This window comes from Sceloporus undulatus, chromosome 1, assembly GCF_019175285.1.
Source record: "Sceloporus undulatus isolate JIND9_A2432 ecotype Alabama chromosome 1, SceUnd_v1.1, whole genome shotgun sequence".
In the NCBI taxonomy this organism is placed as follows: Eukaryota; Metazoa; Chordata; class Lepidosauria; order Squamata; family Phrynosomatidae; genus Sceloporus; species Sceloporus undulatus.
This window is the reverse complement of record NC_056522.1, coordinates 187743613-187764268: the sequence shown is the minus strand read 5'-3', so window position 1 is coordinate 187764268 and position 20656 is coordinate 187743613. Positions and strand designations below refer to the sequence as shown.

At 38.8% G+C, this 20656-nt stretch overlaps 1 protein-coding gene across 1 annotated transcript in view; it reads left to right on the top strand.

Moving 5' to 3' along the window:
* PARD3B (par-3 family cell polarity regulator beta) overlaps positions 1 to 20656 on the top strand; it is a 313146-nt gene that overhangs the window by 214956 nt on the left and 77534 nt on the right. Inside the window, exons 11-12 of the mRNA XM_042474689.1 lie at positions 4286 to 4471; positions 14477 to 14650. Of these exons, the coding sequence (XP_042330623.1) occupies positions 4286 to 4471; positions 14477 to 14650 (360 nt within the window). The remainder of the gene's footprint in view (positions 1 to 4285; positions 4472 to 14476; positions 14651 to 20656) is intronic.

Sequence of the window (20656 nt, the reverse complement as noted above, 5' to 3'; positions counted from 1 at the left end):
GGCACATAACAACAAAAAGTATAAAAAACAAAAAGTGGGACAGTATGCAAAGGGATGTTGTAGCACCTTTGAAACTGTCTGAGAGAAGTTCTGGCATTAGCTTTCATATACTTAAAACTGCTTCATTAGATGCTTCCAATTTATGCTACTAACTTTCTTCCCTCAGTCTCAAAGGTGGTTCAACATTTCTTTGCATACTGAGCATGACTCACATGGCTTTTTGAATTCTAACAGCGTGGGGCAGGATCAGTGCAGAACTGGGAGGAATGAAGGAGTCCAGCAGCACATTTCAGCCTAACTGGTTTATTTCAGGATACACTTTCATGGATGCCAATCTACATTTTCACATGCACTGAGGAGCACTCAATGGTGCATCTGAAGAAGTGGGCTGAGATTCATGAAAGCTCATAATGAAGTAAACCAGTTTGTCTCAAAGGTACAGCTGGATTCTGAAGAGAAATATTGCCCAGTTTGGCATTAAAGAATGGAGACATCATGAGTTGGAAGTTTATTTAATGACACAGTGCCAGGCCAGATTGTAAGATGTCAGAAACAACTTGAAGGCACACAACAAGAACAACAACAACAAGTAAATAGAAGTGAGAGCCAGCTTGGTATAGTGATCTAAGTGTTGGACTATGACTCTGGAGACCAGGGTTTAATTCTCCTTTCAGCTGTGGAAACCCACTGTCTGGCTTTGGGTGAGTCACACACTCTCAGTCCCAGAAACCCCCATGATAGGTTCCTCCTAGGATTACCCTAAGGCAAAAAATAACTTGAAGCCACATCAACAACAGCAACAACAACACATAATTGCAGTGGGTCCTGAAGCCAGTGCACTGCCCCAGGACCCTCCAGGGCTGGATGAGATGTTGAAATGTGAATATACTAACCGAGCAAAACCAAATGCTGGAAATCTACTTCTGAATACCTTTCATGCTATACAATTATAGCACTAAGATTCTACTTCCAACCACCATGGCTGCCTCCCATGGAATCTTCCTGGAGTCTGGTAATATGGTCAGAGGCACCAGAGGAGTGAGGATTGCAAAGGATCCCTCCCTCCACTGCCAGCCCTTAGGCAGTTGAAGTGCAGTCGTACCTCTGGAGCTCTGTAGTGCGAAAGGGTCCCTGGTTTTGAAAAATAGTTCTCTTTTGATGTTAAACAATGCAGGGTGCCAGCAACCAATTCAAAAAGCTTCTAGGAGTGGCAATTCACCCTTTGTGCCAGAAAAAGGGTGGACTGTGGAGGCATTGAAAGTCTCAAAATGACTTCAGACCATCTGAGAGGGGGGAAAGAGAAGAAAGACAGAATGTGCCACTGAATATCAACGTTTACATCACATTGTCAAACAGATACTTAGCAGCAGATAAAAATATTCTTATGTATTTATACATTCCAACAAAAATGCACCACATTCTGTCAGTCTCAGAACGGCAAACTCAGATTAGTTTTAAACATACAGCTGATGGGAAGGCTGACAAAGCAGTTGGCTATGACCCAACCTCTGTGTGTGTGTGTGTGTGTGTGTGTGTGTTTTCCGATTTGTTTATTTTTACCTGATTGCCAATGCGCCTTGTGTTTATTAACTGTACAGAACTCACCATCCCTGAAGTGATTTAGAGCTGCATTGATGGTGCAAAAGCATAGTTCAGAGGCTTAACTAAAAGAATGTCTGGTAATATTTTTAAACTTTTAAAATAGGCATTGGGGCCCAGTCATATATACAGACTATTTTATACATGGCTATATTGCCATGATTCACTAGAAAAGACAATAATGCTTGGCAAGGTAGAAGACAGTAGAGAAAGAGGAAGACCACATGCCAGATGGATAGACTCAATCAAGGAAGCCATGGCCCTGAAGTCTCTCATTCATAGCATTACCATAAGTCAAAGTTGTCTTGATAGCAGTTAAAAACTACAACATAACCAGGAGCTTTTATGTATCACTGATTGCAATGGAACATTTGTTTCCCAAGAGCAGCAGGTTTGTAGTTCTGTTTTGAAGGACATGAGCATCTTTTTGAAAAGAAAACTAGGAAAGTTAAAGAAAAGCTTGTGGGTTTAAGAAGAGCTGGCAGGGTGGACTGCTAGATCAGGGAATAATTATTAATGTCAACATCAGACCACTTTTATGTTTTCAATTAAATGAAATGCATTAAATCTCTCCTGTGATTAAATATATTAAATATTTGTTCTTGATACATATTGGAATTGAGGTTTATAGCTCTATAGACCCTGTATTTCTTCTCCCTCTCTTTCCTCTAATAATATGGTGGTTTCCAGATTAAAAGTGCATTATTTATTTTAATTTTACAAAGGATTAAAAACAATAGGTTTTAATTGCATCATCATAGATTTTGCTTTTGCATTAGAAGGAGATGCAGACTATCTTTTTGCGTATCAATGCTCTTTCTACAGAAGTTATTCCTGGCAGGTAAAATTGTATGAGCACAAGATTGGTTGTACAAGTTATTTTACAGGTTACATTGAAATTAAAAGAAGGCCTACTCTGTTGTCTGGAGCCATACTATGTATGCTCTCATAAACCAATATGCTTTTTGTAAATTTTCTTCCCATATGAAGTCTTTCCATCTTGAAAGTGTATGTGTCTCAAAATAAGGCTGAAAATGTTTACTCATTCAAATGATGGTGGCAACCAATGTGCTTACATTCAAATTGTCTTTAGACCTATTCCGACATCGTGGTGATTTTATTCATAGAGAGGAAGAGTGACATGCCCTGTCAGAACACCTCCATCTTCAGCATTTACATCCAGACATGATTATGGAATGACACACAGTTGAGAACCCTGCCTTAGAGTTCCTAATCATGCTGATCTTTGTGATTGTATGTGTCGAAACACAGGTATTTTTTTCCTTCACATCAGTCTAGTAAACATGGAAAAACTGCCGTTTGAAGAGATGAGGCTACAGCATATATACACATGAGATAACAGAGGCCCCAACATGTGGCATTGCTGTCACAGCCATTTTCCAGCATTGTTACCTCACAAGTTTGAATAAACCCTCCCCCTGCTCAAAAATGGGAAGACAGAAAGAACATACTTCCTACTGGCCAAGAAGGTCCAAGAAGAAAATTGATGCCAGGAGAATATGCAAATGGGATATTCTAGCATCTTGGAGGTCAACTGTGCAATAAGAAGTTGTAGCATAAGCGTTTGTAAACTTGGTCTACTTCACACATGCATCTGAAGAAGTAGGGCGAGTTTACAAAAGGTTATAATACAACTTCTTTCGCACAGTCTCAAATGTTTGTGATCTCTTTGCATACTGATATTCCATACTAACATGGCTGTGTCTCTGATGTCATTTGAGGCTGGGATGGAAGGGCCTTGTGCAGACATCTACAATGCACTTCATTGTAGAGAAGCTAGATGTATTGAGGCCTGACCAGACACACAGAAAAAGCAGCAGTTGAATCATTTAAGTTGTTGCTTATAAAAACATTGTTTTCCACATAATCTGTCAAACAAAAGCCAGAGGCACAGCAGGTATTCAGGCATGGAATGAGAGGAATCCTACCACAGTCAGTGCATAAGCACACAGCATTGCTCACCTATCTCTGAAGTGTATCACAGACAACATGAAGTCCTGAAGGAACAGTAGTATCCAGTCTCTTGGTGCTGCCATTTCAGATGAGCCTGAAGCACTGTGCTGGATCAGATCAATGCCCTTTGCTGTCCAACATTCTGCCCATCTTGGACTCCTTTGTAACAATACAGTATCAATACAGGAGTGTACTGCTGAATCTGATACTGACTAGTAGCCTTTGATGGTTTCATACTTCATGAATTTATCCAATCCCCTTTTCAGGCCATCTCAGTTGACAGGTATTTTCACATATTCAAATATATGAAAATATATTAAAATTAATGTTGATTGGAAAGTTTGCTTTGAGTTTTCAGCACTACCTTTTGCCAAAAAGAGAGAGTGATCTCTATTATGCTGAACATTGTGTCTTTAAAATACTCCTGTTTTTATCACTGAAAACAACTATAGATGGCAGGTGGTTGAAATGCAGAGACATTGCTTAGATATTTCAGGCAACAATGTCATAAAATGTCTAAGAAAATGTGACTTTGGGAGGACTGATATATTCCATTGCTCTGGAAGAGATTTAAGACAGAGGACATGCATTTACTATGTTCAGTTGTAGATTCATGTGATGATTTCATAGTACAGTAGGGTGCATGAGAAATAAGTATTTAACCACTGTTTGTTTATGCAAATGTTCTGCTCTTTCCCTGTTCATCCAACAGAAAGGGGAACCCTACTGCAACGTTCTTTCATTAGAGACTACTGAGCAATTGACCTTTGAGATTCCTCTGAATGACTCAGGCTCAGCTGGACTTGGTGTGAGCTTAAAGGGCAACAAATCTCGAGAGACTGGGGCTGACCTTGGGATTTTCATCAAATCTATCATCCATGGAGGTGCTGCTTATAAGGTATGGAGCAGGGGGACCCTGTATTTTTCTTTATAATTTTTCAACTGGAGAAATATTGTACCTCTTGCAAAATATGTACATCTCTGTTTTGTATGCAGAAGAGATGTGCATTTTAAAGAACATTGTTTTAAAAAACTCCCCATGCTAGGACAGCCATAGAGTCCATCTTGTCTAAGGATGAAAGTCATGAGGCCTTCCTGTTGTTGTGGGATGGCAGCTCCCGTCATTCCTCACCATTGATTATGCTGGCTGGGGCTAGTGGGAATTACAGTTCAGCAATATCTGGAGGACTGTGCTATTCCTAACCCTTTATCAAGTTCTGCACTTTGTCTGGTACTGTAACCAATGATACTTCAGGGAAACAAATGAGCGAAACCTGATGACAGTAATGCATTGTTGATTTTTTAATGTAAGTTTCCTCTAGCAGTGTTTTCAGTGTGGCTTCTTAATGCAAGGTATGCATTTGGGTTATTATTTCTTTATTGTATGAGGACACAGGAAAAAATCAGGTTTTACTTGCCGATAGTACTTAGATGTGCCAGGATAGGTTCCAAGAGAATCATTAGGAGAAAGCTATTAAGTGTGCTTGTGGATGTAGTATCGTTACTATTCTCAGTTTATTCACAGTAAATGTTCTCCTCCACTTTTCTGGCTTGACAGCAGAGCTCTGACTTGAAAATACCTACCTTTTACAATCTCATTGCCTCTCCATTGTCTCCAGTAGGGATGTAAGAGAATGGATTGGATTATCTACATCATTGGTTACCAGCTTTATTCTTTCACATATATTAGATTTCACTTCCCAGAATCATTGACCATTGGCTAAGCTGGATGATGCTTCTGGGAGCTGGAGTCCAAAAGAGCTGGAGGACCAAAGTTTGAGTTTTCTTACAAGTAGAAGGGTTTTTTACCTTCTTCCAAAGTATTTTAGACAAAGTAAGGAGTCTTATAGTACATTACTTGCTAATTCCTAAAAATGCTATGATAGAACACCAGCTTCTTCTGAATTAAATAAACTGACTTTTTAGAACAGGGAATAAGGAAAAGAAATGCTAGAATTCTGTTTTGAAGACGTGTGGAAATTTTCATACAGGAATATTCAAAGTCCTAATAGAGAAGTGAAGCATGTATTGGGAAAACTGCTTAGACTTATTCAGAATGGTTAATCTAGCCCAGTTGTTGCCTACATCGCTTGGCACTAAGTTTTATAGACATTTCAGATTGGCCTTTTCTCTAATATAAATCAAAATTTGAACCTTCATGTGCAAAGCATGTGCTTTGCCACTGAACTATGGTCCTGTAAAGATGCTTGATTAAAATATTACTAATTTTTTTTTCAGAGCATGGGAAAGTTATGTTTTGGAATGAAGTTTTCAAATCCTCCCAATAAGGGGGGGGGGAACCTTTTCTAGTTCTGGTGACTTGTATCTTTTAGTTTCTGATATATTATTGTATAATTTCAAATAAGAAATGTCTCAGGAAAAAAAATGTCAATTTTATGTATATAAGGTAAAACAAAAACTGAGAGTACATAAAATGTGTGTCCATTTTATGTGTTTATTGTTGCTAACTGCTCTCAAATCGACCTCAACTCTTGGCAACCCTGTGGATGAGACATCTCCAAAATCAGCTGCTCTGATCAGGCCCTGAAAGATCAGGGCCATGGCCTCTCTGATTGAATCTATCTAGTGTATGGTCTTCCTCTCTTTCTACATCTCTCTACCCTTCCCAATATCATTATCTTAAGAATCAACTTAAATGAGTCCAAAAAATTGAGATACATTTGTTCTCAGAAGTATTTCTTAGTTGAGTAGTTTTGCAAAAATGCAGTAAAATATAAAATAAAATGTGGTATTTCTACAATTCCTCTGAGTTTTAATGTTAAGTTGTTATAACTAGCTGAATTGTTTCTGATTTTTGTCATTACAAAGTGTTATAGCAATAATAATTTAAAGGAAATGGTGTAAATCACAGCTTCCTCTCCTTTCTCTAGAATTCAGGCCCGTAACAGACGGGCCTTTGCGGCGCCCTTGTCATGTGCGAGGGTTGCAGCTGTGGCGCACCCACCACAGGGGTGCGTAACGGTTCCAAGCGGCACCGCAAAAAGGAGTTGCTTCCGGGTGCTCCTTTTTTGCTCCTCAGCAGTGCCACACAATTTGATTGCTGCGGCGCTCCTGTGGAGCAAAGAGAGGCACCGGGGAAGCGCCTTTTTTTGGCGCTCTGTACCGTGCCTCACTTGAAGAGTGGAAAAAACCTTAGAAAAATCACAGTTCATGGAATGCTCACATTTTGTGTTGGATACCTTGAATATGTTTTATTTAAGGGATTCACATTCTCTTTGATGTAGCAAACTCACCACAGTCATAGATACTAAGTCAAGGGTGATTCCAGAACACCAGTCCACTATCCAAGCCACCTTGGATCCCATTTTGGGAGGAAGCCAGGATATAAGTTCAATAAATAAATAAAACAAAGAAATACTTAGCATTTTCTGTGCACTGCTTGTATTGCCCCCAGGAGCAATGCAGTTGAATCTGTACAATAGCACAAAAGCAATGAAGATACACACTTTTTGATTGCAGAAATGAGATTTTTCAACAAACCAAAAACAGGATGGTCTTATTTTTAGTTAACAATTAAAATAGTATCATTGACAAATGTGTGGCTTGGCAAGAATTAGATCAGTTATGTATCACATAGGACTTAATTATTTCTCAGCCAAAGAAATGAATTTTATAAAAGCTTCTGGGTTTCTCCATCATGTCACAAGGCAATATGTTATATGTGTGTCTGTGCGCGTGCATGTTTCAATAGGTGCTAACTATTGGGCAGTAACACAATGGTAAGGACAAACATTTAAACTCTGAGTTGATGATCAGCCCTCTATGTTATATGATAAGGTGGAATAACAAGTTTTAGGATTAATCTGAGTTTTAGAGGAATTGTGGAATGGAAAGAAGGGGGAGACTTTAATTACTTTTCTAATAATCTGGATTAATGAAATCTGCTTTCATGTACACTTTTGTGCCTTTGGTACAAAAAAAAGTGCATAGAGTTGTAAAGTGGAAACTTCACAATGAAGACATTCCAAAGGAAAGTCCTGTATAATGTATGTTTCCCACATAAAGTGTAAGTCCAGTGTGAATTAAGCACCTTGCAGCAGATAGATTACGTGGGGATTGTGTGTGCGTGTGTGTGTGTGCAAGTTTCTGTCTTTCAAAACTTTTCTAATTGGCAAGAAGACAAGAACTGACATTGGCAAGAGGGATAAAAATGTGACTGTTCATCAAATTTTTCAAAAAGCAGAGAGACAACTGGAGGTTGGGGCAGCTTGGAGGGGAGGAGGCACATGCCTCTTCCTCCTCTTCCTGACCTTTCCTGGCCTCCAATTGCCTCTTTGGAGGTAACTGAAGGCCGAGAACGTCGGCTCTTCACCCTCCCAGGCCTTTAGCTTTTTATGGAGAGGCAGTTGAAGGCCTGGGACTGGATAGAATAAGTATTCACAATGACATGCTATGTTGATGGAGAAATTAATATACACAGTATCTGCTTTGGAGAATAAGATGAGAAAGAGTAACTTTTTCAAACTCTGGTACCCTTTTTTTACTTCATGAATGAGCACATTTGGAGCACATTTCCTTCCTGAAAGATGTGCTTTGGATACCACTCCTATAATGAATACTTGACCAATGTCCCATTATAGGAGGACTGTACAGACTGTTGTGTTGTTGAACTGCAAACTATTCCCATTAGTGGGATTTATCTGGTATTAATCCAATTTTTGTTTGTTACTTGGCTCTTCCTTTATAGCCAACTTAAAGAATCGCTTGGTTAGAAAGTGCATGTGTGCATGCACACACAAATGAAGTAGTGCTTTTCAGCATCATGGTTAAATATCATGGCATTGTTAGTATACAAATTTGCATGTTCTTGGCTGCTGTTGCTCTTATGCATTTGTTCCCTTACGTTCTGTTTCCTCTTAGAGCCCTACATATTGTTGTATTCAGCATCTACCTTGAGTTTAAGTGAATGGAAATACTGCTTTGAAAACTGTAACATATATAATCATTATTTCGGTAAGGATAGTAGACTCTTTTAACAGATAGCTTGTGATAACCAAGAGGAGAGAATGTGAGTGTGATGCTGGTCTAATAAATGAGTTTCAGAAATGCCTTGGGATAGTATCTCGGAAAGAGGTTAATGCTAAAGCAAATTCAATTTCCCCCACTGTCATATTGGACTAGAAATACTCTTCTGAGCTATAAAGCAGAATTGACTACTGTGTAAACTGCTGCGTGGATCTGTAGCGATTGCAGGAAAAGACTTGTCCCACACTAAGACCAGGGTCATTTGGCAAAAGTGTTCACAATGCTGCAAGGTTCACTGAGGTGATGAACCTCTAACCATTTTTTACAGATGAGAACTCTCATGGCTCATGTGCAAGCTGTAGCTTCCTTTCTGCCTGGGTAGTTTCTTGCAGATACACATGTATATATGGATACTGCAGCTACATCTGTACTGTGTACTTAGGGTTTTAATGGGCAAGAACCAGTTTGCTGCTGGCTTTTCCCTGCTGGGTTGTTAGAGGGACACCTCACTTATGGCCAGTAAATTGTAAATCTGAACTAACCTATCACTCACCTTCTAATATTTTGAATAGATTTGTCGTTTGATTTTTTTCAGTAATGTAATATAATAAAATATGAACATATTTCTAGAAATCTAAACTCTTACAAAATGAGTAATAATAGATAATAAAACAAAATAAAACTGCTCAGCCCTTCCCTTTGCACAAACAGTTTCAACATATCCATCCTGACTTGTTAAACTATTTTTAAATTATGTCCAGATAAGGAAGCTGTAACTTGAATTCTTCTTACAAACCAGAATATGAAACCAGAGGTTTAGAGCAACCATGTGGAGGCATGGCTTGTTTGTGGTCCAATTCACCATTGTTCATAAGATCAACGTCTTTATATCTCAACAAGCTTCTTCCTTGACTATCTGTCATGGCAAGTGATCAGTGCATCTGGGAGAACTCTGTGGTCTCCTCCATAGTTTAGCTGCATGTTGAAAAAGATCCTGAAGAAAAGAATCAACCACATATAAAGCGTAATAAAAGAATTGTGGATGGAAACCAAAAGTAATGGAAAAGCTCTTCAGAATCTTCATAACAGCTCCCAATAATTTTCATTCTTTTCTCTGACCATTGAAATGAATAGTTCCTTTCATTTTTGTAAGGATTATATTAAAATACAGAAAAGGTGAGTACATTATTGAATAACTGTTCTACACTTCTTTACTTTGGGGTGGGGAGCTTTATCTGTTAGAGATCACTTCCTCTAAGATGTGGATTTCTGATGCTCTTGTGCTCAGCAGGTGCACTTTCTTTGACAATGGCCCAGACATTTCTCTAAACTCTGTGTCCCAATGTTGTTGTTTTTTGACACTTCTTTTATGCAGTTGAGGAATATATTGAAAGAAGAGGCAAAATACTAAGATTTAAAAAAGGACACTAAAAATCCAAGAAAAAAATCATTATATTTTTTAATGTGAAACTGTCATCAAGAGAAATAAAATCAGACAGTATCTGTAGCTGTGTCTGTCTACAATTTTCAGTACACATGTAAACATCCTAGCAGATTTTAACAACTTTTTTTGGAAAAGGCTTTTGTGGTCAAATATGTATGTTGCTGGTTAGCGAAAATACAAGATGCTCCAAATGTCCCTAAATGTTCATATTATTTCCAAGAGTGGGATATCTTTTGAACATCATGTTTGGCTCATGCTGTTGCATTTCTCACCAAAGTAACCACCACCCCCCAAGATGAGATCTTTGTGTTTATTGTAAGCCATCTCCTTTTTTCATACTAACTTGCTTTCATTTGTCTAATCCAATTTATACCCCCGTTCTCTTTTCTCCATAGTAACATAGGTTTTCTGTTCAGTGCTTGCTGTTTCGTGTAGTATTCTTATAACTGCTTTAATCATTGTTTGTAAGAAGAAGAATGTGTGTTTAGAGTTGGCAAGAGTTGGTAATGTTGAAGATACTAAATGCTTGAATGATTGCAGAGGGTGGGGGATCAAAATTTGAAAATATACATATTATGGATCACTAAGACATATGAGAGATGTAAGCAAGTCTGACAAATGCTTATAGAAAACTCTTAATGAGTTTGTGATTGAATCAAATTCACTGTAAGCAGGCTAATGGTTTTTCAATGCCACTGCCTTTTCTGTGAGTCTTTTTTCATTGCAGACCCTTTCAGTCCATATTAGGTTTCTTCAGGTTTATGGCATCAGCATGAATAATTTTTGACGAAGATGTCTCTCAGATAAGAGAGGTCACTTCCTTAATAAGGAGCACTGCTTGTTTAGGTACAAGAGAAATGATTGTGTGTTGCAGGCATTGATGAATCAATGGCAGATGCTAAATTTTAAAATGAGTAGTTTTTTTTTTAATCCCTTTAGTATCTCAGAGGTAACAACAGACTGAGGCTTGAGAATGTGCTTGCCAGTTGGCCATGATTGTTGTTATGTACTTTCAAGCCATTTCCGACCTAAGGTGACCATAAGGTGACTCTATCATGGGGTTTTCTTGGCAAGATTTGTTCAGAAGAGGTTTGTCATTGCCTTCCCCTGAGGCTAAGGGCATATGCCTTGCCCAAATCCACGCAGTAGGTTTCATGACATAACTGGGAATCGAACTCTTTTCTCCAGTTATAGTCCAACACTCAAAGCACTATGCCACACTAGTTATAATTGCACCACCCTTACATAGCAGGAAAGAGTAGCAGTGGTGGGGCCAATTTCCCACCCTGCACTACACCACCCCACCCTCTTTTATGCCAAAAATTAAACTGAAAATTACTTTCATGTTTATCCTGGGCTTTTTCTCAGTTTTTTTCTGGGTGGTGATTATGGTGCTATTTTAATGTAAACCACCAGTCTTGGAGGCCTTAACAAGCAATGGTTCACAGTTTTAGTTTTACAAAGAAAAATGTTTGGAAAAATATTGAAGATTGTTCAGGGACTCTGGGAAGAGGAAATAGACCAGCTTCTGGGAACTCTATGTATGCATCCTGTACTTTACCCCCTCCTGACATGCAAAATGCCATCACCTACAGCTCAAAATCTAATAGATAATACAAGATTCTTTTTTTTAAAAAAATAGCTCACAGAGTGGAGGATGTCAATATGATAATGAAGGCAAATTCTCTTACCTGTTGAAAAGAGAGATGTTCAGCCATCTACTGGGGTCTTAAGCCATATCAGGTTTTATATGTTAAAACCAGCACCTTCGAAGTTTTAGGAGCATGTTATTGGGCACTGCAATTAGTGTCTTTCAGAATGGAATATGGAGGCTTAGAAGGCTTGCAGTGTACACAGATCTGAATGAGCAATCCTTTTAAAGTGAGCTGTAGCCTTTTGATTTACACTGGTGGAGGCAGACTGAGTATCCATTTAGTCTGAAACAATTACAGCACGTCAGTCAGTCAGTCAAGTTTCTTTGGCAACTAAATTCAGATTATATGAAAAACAAAATACAAAACCTACAGGAAATCAGTACCTGTATCTGGGGTGGGGGGAGGAGTTGAAATTAATCCATCAGTTTTCTCAGCACTTGGTACAGGGGTTATTATAAAAGTTGTCACCAAACTTGATATCTGAGCAGTGACTTTGGTGAAAACGTAGGACTGCTGGTGGACTGATAAAAGGCAGAGCATGGGAAATTGTTTTTAAGAAAAACCAATATAATGACATGCTAAAGCCATTCATAACTGGATACTAGTAAGATGATATGTCCCAGAACATCTTCTTACTACGCTCCAGTTATGTAAGGCTTGAGCAGTAATTAAACGCATTTGCCTTAAAATTAATGTTCCAAGCTATTGTCTGAATCCTGGGGAAGACCCCCTGTAAATAATTTTATAGACATTACACAAGAAGGTATCCAGTACTGTACATGTCTGTGTAACACCTTTGACCCAGGTGCAGAGGGCAGATGGAGACTTCTCAGGAGCAGATCCATTTCCACCAGCTGTTGGCTGGTCACAGGGGATGTAAGTGCCATTCAATGCCCTTGTGTGTTGGGGTAGAAATGTCACCTGCTTCCTCAGCTGCATAAGAGTAACAGGGAATGCCTGGATGTACCCCCACAAAGAGGTTGTCAAAGGCCAGAAAAGAGGGTGAAGCTCATCTGGGAGCCACACATCCAGGGAAGAAGCAGCAGTCTCTGTTCCATGACCCACAGTGTAAGGATAGATATGCATTCCATTACCTATTTGATCTTGGCCTATGTCTGATGTTCCTTGCTTTGTTTGGATACTGTCTTATCCTGCTTGTTTGGGGATCGATTTACTGAGGGAAAAGCTGATTGAAGTATTATACTTAACAAGTGCCCAATATAAGGAAAGCAGAGGCTCCGGGGAGGAAAGATAGGACTTGAATATTTAACAGAATAATTACTCTTTGAAGGTAATCAGCTGCTACAAAGTGTAGCCACAAAAATGGTAGTAGCTTCAGCAGGGTTCAGTGCTGATATTGCTTAGCAACAGAACAAGCAATTTTCTAAGCCAGTCTTCCCAGAACAACCTGGCATCAAAGACCCACCTGGTAGCTAGCCGTTGCAGAAATGGGCTGCTCAGGAACCAACAGTTTCTGCTTCAAAGAGTAACAACGAGGAATTCCTTTGCCTTCCCTTCACTGCCATTGTGCAGTCCTACAAAAGTGTACTGTTCAAGCAGAGAGGACATTATGCTGTTGTAGAGTACCAGGAAGAGTTTGGCCATTACAGTTGCCCCTCCTAACTCATAGAATCGTAGAGTTGGAAGAGACCACAAGGGCCATCCAGTCCTACTCCCTGCCGTGCAGGAATTCCCAATCAAAGCATCCCTGACAGATGGCTATCCAGCTTCTGTTTAAAGACCTCTAAGGAAGGAGACTCCACAACATTCTGAGGGAGTGTGTTCCACTGTCAAACAGCCCTTACTGTCGAGAGGTTCCTCCTAATGTTGAGGTGGAATCTCTTTTCCTGCAGTTTGTATCCATTGCTCTGGGTCCTAGTCTCTGGAGCAGCAGAAAACAAGCTTGCTCCCTCCTCAATATGACATCCCTTCAAATATTTAAACAGGGCTATCATATCACCTCTTAACCTTCTCTTCTCCAAGCTAAACATACCCAGCTCCCTAAGATGTTCCGCATAGGGCACTCAAACATCCACATAGGGGAGACCCCATTCAAGCCTATAAGGCTTGAACATGTGTGAGCCTCTGTTTTGCGGTGTGTGTCTGGAATGGATCTCCTATGAAAATAAAGGGCCAACTGTATATATAAAATCAAGAGCTAATGGAATATTAACAGCAGAACTGTGACAGAGCTAAAAGATTGTGACAGCACTGGCAGGTGTTAATGCTGATAGAGGAAATCTCTAAGATTAGATTTAGAACTATTAGGAGTTTGTCTTTGTTTCTTATTATTGTTATGCTGATAATGAAGGATATACAAATAAATCTATTAAATGTTTAATATTTGACATTCTATAATTTTTATATATATAAAGTGTGGGGGATATCATTCTTATGGTAATCAGATTGTTCTTTATGGTGGAGTGCTGCTGCAGTTATTTTAACCTTATTTTTCTTGGACTGATTGTAAAGACCAGATTTTGGAATCTATTTATTCTTTTGGCATGAATAATAATTCAGTGATCTGCCAAATTTTCTTTTGGTAGGTTGTTTCTGTCACATTTGTTTCAGTCTTTGAGAAAGCTAATAACCAAGATGAGACTTTTCTATCCAGCTTCTCCATGTGCCATATTTATAATGTGCTTTGCAAGGTACAGGTAATGAGAATGATAAATATAAACAGATATTCATAAAACATGTGCATTTACGAGCTTTATGGAAAACTTTATCAGATTGCTTAAGTACATTTAAAAATGCATTCCACTTCCTGCACTGATTTTGTTCATGTGAATACATGTAATACTCTTTTATTTTGTAGGATGGTCGACTGCGAAAAAACGATCAGCTTATTGCAGTGAATGGGGAATCTCTGCTTGGAAAATCAAACCATGAAGCCATGGAGACCTTGAGACGTTCCATGTCTATGGAAGGAAACATTCGTGGAATGATTCAGCTAGTGGTTCTTAGGAGGCTGGATAGGCAGATGGAAGTGGTATAATTTTTTTTCTCCATTAATTTCTGAAAGTTATTTTCATCATTACTTAACTATTGTTGTGGGAAGGTGAACTGCTATTGTTTGCTATAGTTGGCGTTGTTACTTTGTTCATTCTGAAGCTGCATTTGTAAACATTAGTTAATGGAGAAGTTCAGAAGATGCCTGTGCTGTGACTCCTACAAGACATGTCCTGGCATTCCTGTCCATGACCCAGCCATTGGCATCTACCTCCTGTAATAGTAAATTAACAACATGAACAAAAAAGAAAAATAAGTCTTCCCTTCTTTGATGAATAATTATCTGGTATTTTTATTCACAAACCAGAGTCCTGTTAGTCCAGTGAAATGTTCAGTACCCTTCACCATTCTGCTTTTCAAATGAGGTTTTCCAGCATCCAACTCTGCATCAAATCTCTACTTGTAATCCTATACCAAAAGCTTCCTTCCACTTCTGTATCACTCAGAGGTATGAAATATGCACACACTTCTAGCACATGCCCTTTCAAGAATACCCAATGAGTTCTTGATTGAATAAAACTCATTTTGAACAGAAATTAATTTTTATAGGATGTGCTTGCAGTTCAATTCTAATTCCATTTGAGGCTGAAGACTATAGCAAAGAGGGCCATGACCCATTTCCCCCCCATACCTGAACTACTTCCCTCCCTGCTGCATCCCAGCTTGGTATAGCAGGATATGTTTAAAAATCCATTATTTTTGTATTGGCTGGGACACTAATGGAACCTTTTCATGACAGCTCTGTTGCACTAACTGAATACTCTAATTAGGCAGCATACTGATCAGTTGTTCAGCTATTGATTCTGCTGTTTATCAAAGAGCTGGAAAAGCAAATCCCCCACCCTCACCCCCTGTTGCTGTTAATTTAAAGCTGCCTCTCCCACTAGGTACCTGTGTTTAGTAATAGCTTGCCCCTCTGTTTTAGTCAGAAATATATACAAGAGCAGCAAATTGTAGTACAAAAGATACATATTAATTTATAACAGCAATTGAGGTTTTGTTGAAAGTTGATGCTGAACTGTTTAATGCTGAACTGCATTCTCTTATTCATAAAGATATGTTTGGTGTATTATTTAGATTGTAGTTTTATCACTGTTAAGTTGGATCCTACAGTAAAGTACTGCAGCGTGTGTGTCCCTTTTTTCCTAGATCCACAAAGCACCAACTTGGAAGGACAAGGGCAAGAGGAAAGATGCCTAAGACCAGGGTGGGTGGTTGACCATATGAATGGTGGAAGGAGTTTTGGAATGGGGCTTGTGCAGGCTGAGAATGAGAAAGGAGATGTGTTAAACTGGCTAAGAGTAATCCTTGAACAACAACAACAACAATAAAAATCTGCACAGGAAGATTGGAAAGAGAAACAGCTGAATTATAATACATCTACAACTCTAGTCCATCAACAGTGGGATGAACACAGACAATGGTTTCCTGTCATACTACATGTATTATACTACACTAAACTGGTTAAATCTCCAGCCTCACAAAGCTTCTTTTAGCCAGTTTTAACATAATCTCTTTTCTGTTTTCCAGCCTGAACACATCACATTCCAAACCTCCCTTCACCATCCATGTGGTCATCCATCCATCTTGGTCTAGGCAACATTTTTCCTCCTGCATTTATCCCTCATATAACCATAATTAAAACTGAACCTGTTCCCTTATCACTATAACCACAAGTTTTGCATTTACAGTCTGATTATAAAGGCCCTTCCTGGGCACCAGTTCATTCCATGCAACTGAGGAAAAAGACTAGGGCCTCAAATAGACAGCCCAAAGGGACCCCTGTTGGGCTGCATTGGGGGTTTGGTATTCAGATGACGCACACTCTGAATGTGACTGGAAGAACCAGCCCAAAGAACTGGCCCACAAAGAAGTGGTAAAATATCACTCCATTTTGGCACCCAGTTTAGGACTGTGGCAGCAGCCCAGATTGAGCCCCCCAAGTCTACCAACGTTTATGCTACAGCTTCTTTCACACTCAAAGGTGCTCCATTTGCATACTGGTGTGATATGAGTATTATCTGAAGAGTGCGAAGGAGAAGAGATGACATTTCCCTTTATTTCTTTCCAGCTTGGTGGTTTACTCTCATTGTGCTAACTCCCCCACTCCAGGATATGCAGTATAAATTGTTGCAAGCCTTCCTCCTTTCTTTGCTTCCAACGTCTTTCAAAATGTCATTCCTTTTACAATGGAGGATCTATTATCTCCACTTGCAACTATAGAGCAAATGGACTATGTATTGGCTAATTTTGGAGCAGGTTGTGTGTGCACATGTAAGCCTAGCAATGTGAAGGCCTGGAAGCAAAGGAAAAATAAGGGGATTTTTTTCATTTACCATAATATATCAATATAGACATGTTGAGACAACTTGTTGAGAAATCAATAATCTCTAAAAGATTTCTCACCTCCAGTGCAAGAACAAGAAAAGTGCTCCCTCTCCCCCTCCTTCCTGTAGTTTCTGCAGTTTATATAAGATGTAAACCCTGCACAGAAAAAAGCCCAATTGATCAAAATGATGCAAACAACCCATCCAGTACTTCTGCTTTTAAACATACATGCAACTAAGCAGCAGCAATAATAGTGTGCACTAAAACCATTTGTACAATTTCTTTAAAAGAAAACAGTCTTACAGGTGTGAGTCCTCTTGTTGAGATGATGCCAAAATCTGAACCAAGGGTTTACATCCCTCTACTTGACTATATCCTCATTTCCTTCTGTATGTTTTATCCACCTCCTCCTAATCTTGGTTGTTTCCCTTACTATGCTGTTTCATTCTTGCATTAATGATGCTGAAAGATCTCTGGAGCAAACCTCACTCTATAGTTTGTTGTGGATTTTTCAGGCTATGTGGCCATGTTCTGGAAGAATTTATTCCTGACGTTTTGCCTGCATCTGTGGCAGGCATCTTCAAGATGCCAGCCTCAGATGCAGGTGAAACATCAGGTATAAATTCTTCCAGAACATGGCCACATAGCCCGAAAAACCCACAAAAAACCCATGGATGCCAGCCATGAAAGTGTTTGACTTCACGAATCTCACTCTGTTTGATTCTTTTTAGTTCTGAATTTGTGGCTTCCTCTTGTTCATTCTTAATCTTTCTTTTCTGCTCTCACCCAGGCTGCATCTGCACTGCAAAAATAATCCAGTTTGATACCACATTAACTGCCATGATTCATGGAATTCTAATTCATAGCTATGGAATTCTGGGAATCATAGTTTGTTGTGACACCAGAGCTCTCAGACAGAGAAGGCTAAACTTCTCACAAATCTACAGTTCCCAGAGACCCAGAATTTCATAGAATTGATCCAGGGCAGTTAAAGCAGTGTCAAACTGGATTGTTTCTGCAGTGCAGATGCAGTCCCAGTTTTCCTTTCACCTTCAGTTTCAGTTTACTAATGGTTTCTCCTTTGCCCATTCCTTGCATTTCTACTTATTTCTCCCATGTCCATTGTACTAGATCTTCTTGCTCTTTTTCCTTGTTTCCTTTCATCTCTTATCACACATTTGTCCTTAAAACAGGCAGAGAAATTGTATCTCATATGCCAATCACCAGCCCCAAAGTTTGATTTCAAGGTGCCTCCCCCATTTTGGGGGGGAGGAGGGAGGTTTACCCCTCTAAATTTTAATTGCTCTTTTACTAAATTTTTACTAAAACGTTATTAAAAGTATTGACTTACTGTTTACTTCCTGGTTTGGTTTCTTATAGGCCAAAAACAGCTCAGAAGGCACTGAAGGTACATTGCGATTGGCTGTCCACTGTCTAAGCGGTGTTTTTTTAATCTTGAAAACATCATTATAGATATTTTTAAAAGTTAAAAAAAAAGCCAAAGATAGAGAAGTATGACAAGGGTGTTAAAGCAGTTGAAGATACTTTGGGGGCCAATGTGCTGCCCCAAACCCTGGCGATTGTCCACAACTGAATCAAAACTTATTACTTGGCTTTCCATTTTCATAATTAATCCATATGTTTTTTCTCTCTCTTATTCTTGTCTTTAATCTTGCTGTTTGATATTATGCTTTCCTGTTTTAAACATGCTTCTTGTTTCTTCAAATCTTAAAAAAAAAACCCTTCTGAGCAATTACCTTCTCTTGAACTACTGTCCTGCTTTTCTTTTCTTTACCTTACTTCATCTTCAAGTGCTTGAGAGGTTTTTCTGTTCTAAGAGCTTCATTTTTCTTTCTTCTCACTCTTGTTCTGGACTCTTTCTGGCTGGCTTTCAAACACTGCATTCTAGAAATTGTTTTGTGTGAAATCTCTGATCTTCTTATATATGCTAAGCAGCGTGAGTTCTTTTCTATACATGTCATTAAACCTTTGTCAGCTTTTGCTACAGTTCATAGATTTCTTCATGCCTTTGTCTCTTTCCTGTTTCTGATGCTTCCTAAATTGTATTTTTTAAAAATCTACCAACTCTACTAAAGCTCTTGTTCAGACCTTCTTGTGTTGACTACTTTAATGACTTGTTCATTGTCTTTTCTGTCTCTCAGTATAAACCCTATTATCTTTCTTGTCAACCTTTTCAGCACTCTGTTTTTCCATTCATAGGCAAAACATGCAACTCCACTATATGTTTCCCTTCACTAGCTTCTTCTGTTGTTTCACACCAAACTTCAGCTTCTTCTCTTGACTGATACACCTTTTTATGATGTTGGGCTTCCTTATTTATCTTCAATGCTCTCTATATTTTACAGTAAGCTCTCCATATTCTTATATTTATTACTATTTTATTTTCTTATATCCTGCCTATCTCCCAATATAGGGACTCAAGGCGCCATGGATACATATCCATGGATTCAAATATCCCTGGTTTGAAATTATTTAAAATATGTATAAATTCTAAAAAACAAGATTTGCTTTTGACAATTTATATAAGGGCCACCATTCTACTATGCAACTCTATTTAATGGGACTTGAGTTACCACAAATTTTTCTGTCCGTGGGAAATCCTGGAACCAAACCCCAGCAGTTTTGCACATAAAAGTCTTAAAAGAAAAAAAAATCATGCAACAACCCACAAACTAATATTAAAAAATAATCAGATAGTTTTGTTGTACAAGATTCCTGTTTTCTCTGCAGTGGTGGGAAAACTGTGGAAATTATTTATCCTCATGTGCACGAATGTTGCAATAGTACTATCCCCAGTATATGTACGGAGAAGATGAAATCCAGTGCTACACAAAAGAATCGTTTTCTCATGGATCAGGAAGTTTCTTCCTCTTTTCATGAAGTCTTTAAAATCTCGCCAACCATTTTGAAGAAGAATTGGAAACAATGTAAGGAGGAGAAAGAACTGGCTTGCATTCAGACCCCACTGAGTTTTGCTCCCATTGAAATCCATGGAGTTTAAGTTAGGTCATGGCTAACTTCTCCCATTGATTTTGGCGGTACTTAGATTATGTCGACATTTGTTGGATTCCAGCCCATTATGAAAGAGTCCAAATTTTGTAATCATACCTCTAAAAATCAATTGCAAGTTTTTGTTCCTTGGAATATTTTGTTCAAGAATTTAGATATGTGAAACAGAGAGCTAGTTGACATTGCTTTTTGAATAGTTGCAAATGAAGACTGTGGTTTTAATTGTTGTGGAAGTGTGGGGGAGATAGCCAAATTTTTTTAACAGTAGCTCAGTTAATTAGTCCTTTAAAACTAATTCAGTCTAGTAAATTGTTTATTTCTACAAAGCAAATGTCAAAAGAAATTTGGAATGGTTATTGACGGGACAGAAAAAAAAACTTTTAAAAGCCAAAAAGCATTGAAACATGGGTTAAGGGTTTGCCATTTCCTTCCAAAACCATTCTGGTATGCATTCATTACAGCACATATGTGGCAGCCACTGAGAGAAGGGAACCAGCTGGCTGTCAAAAAATTACTGTTGGCACAGTTTTTCTTGTCTTGACAAGGCTACAAGCTGCCTTCACAGATGGAGTAATAATGGGAAGCCAGTTGTGGTCAGAAGAAACTCTATCGTGCATTCTGCCTTTGA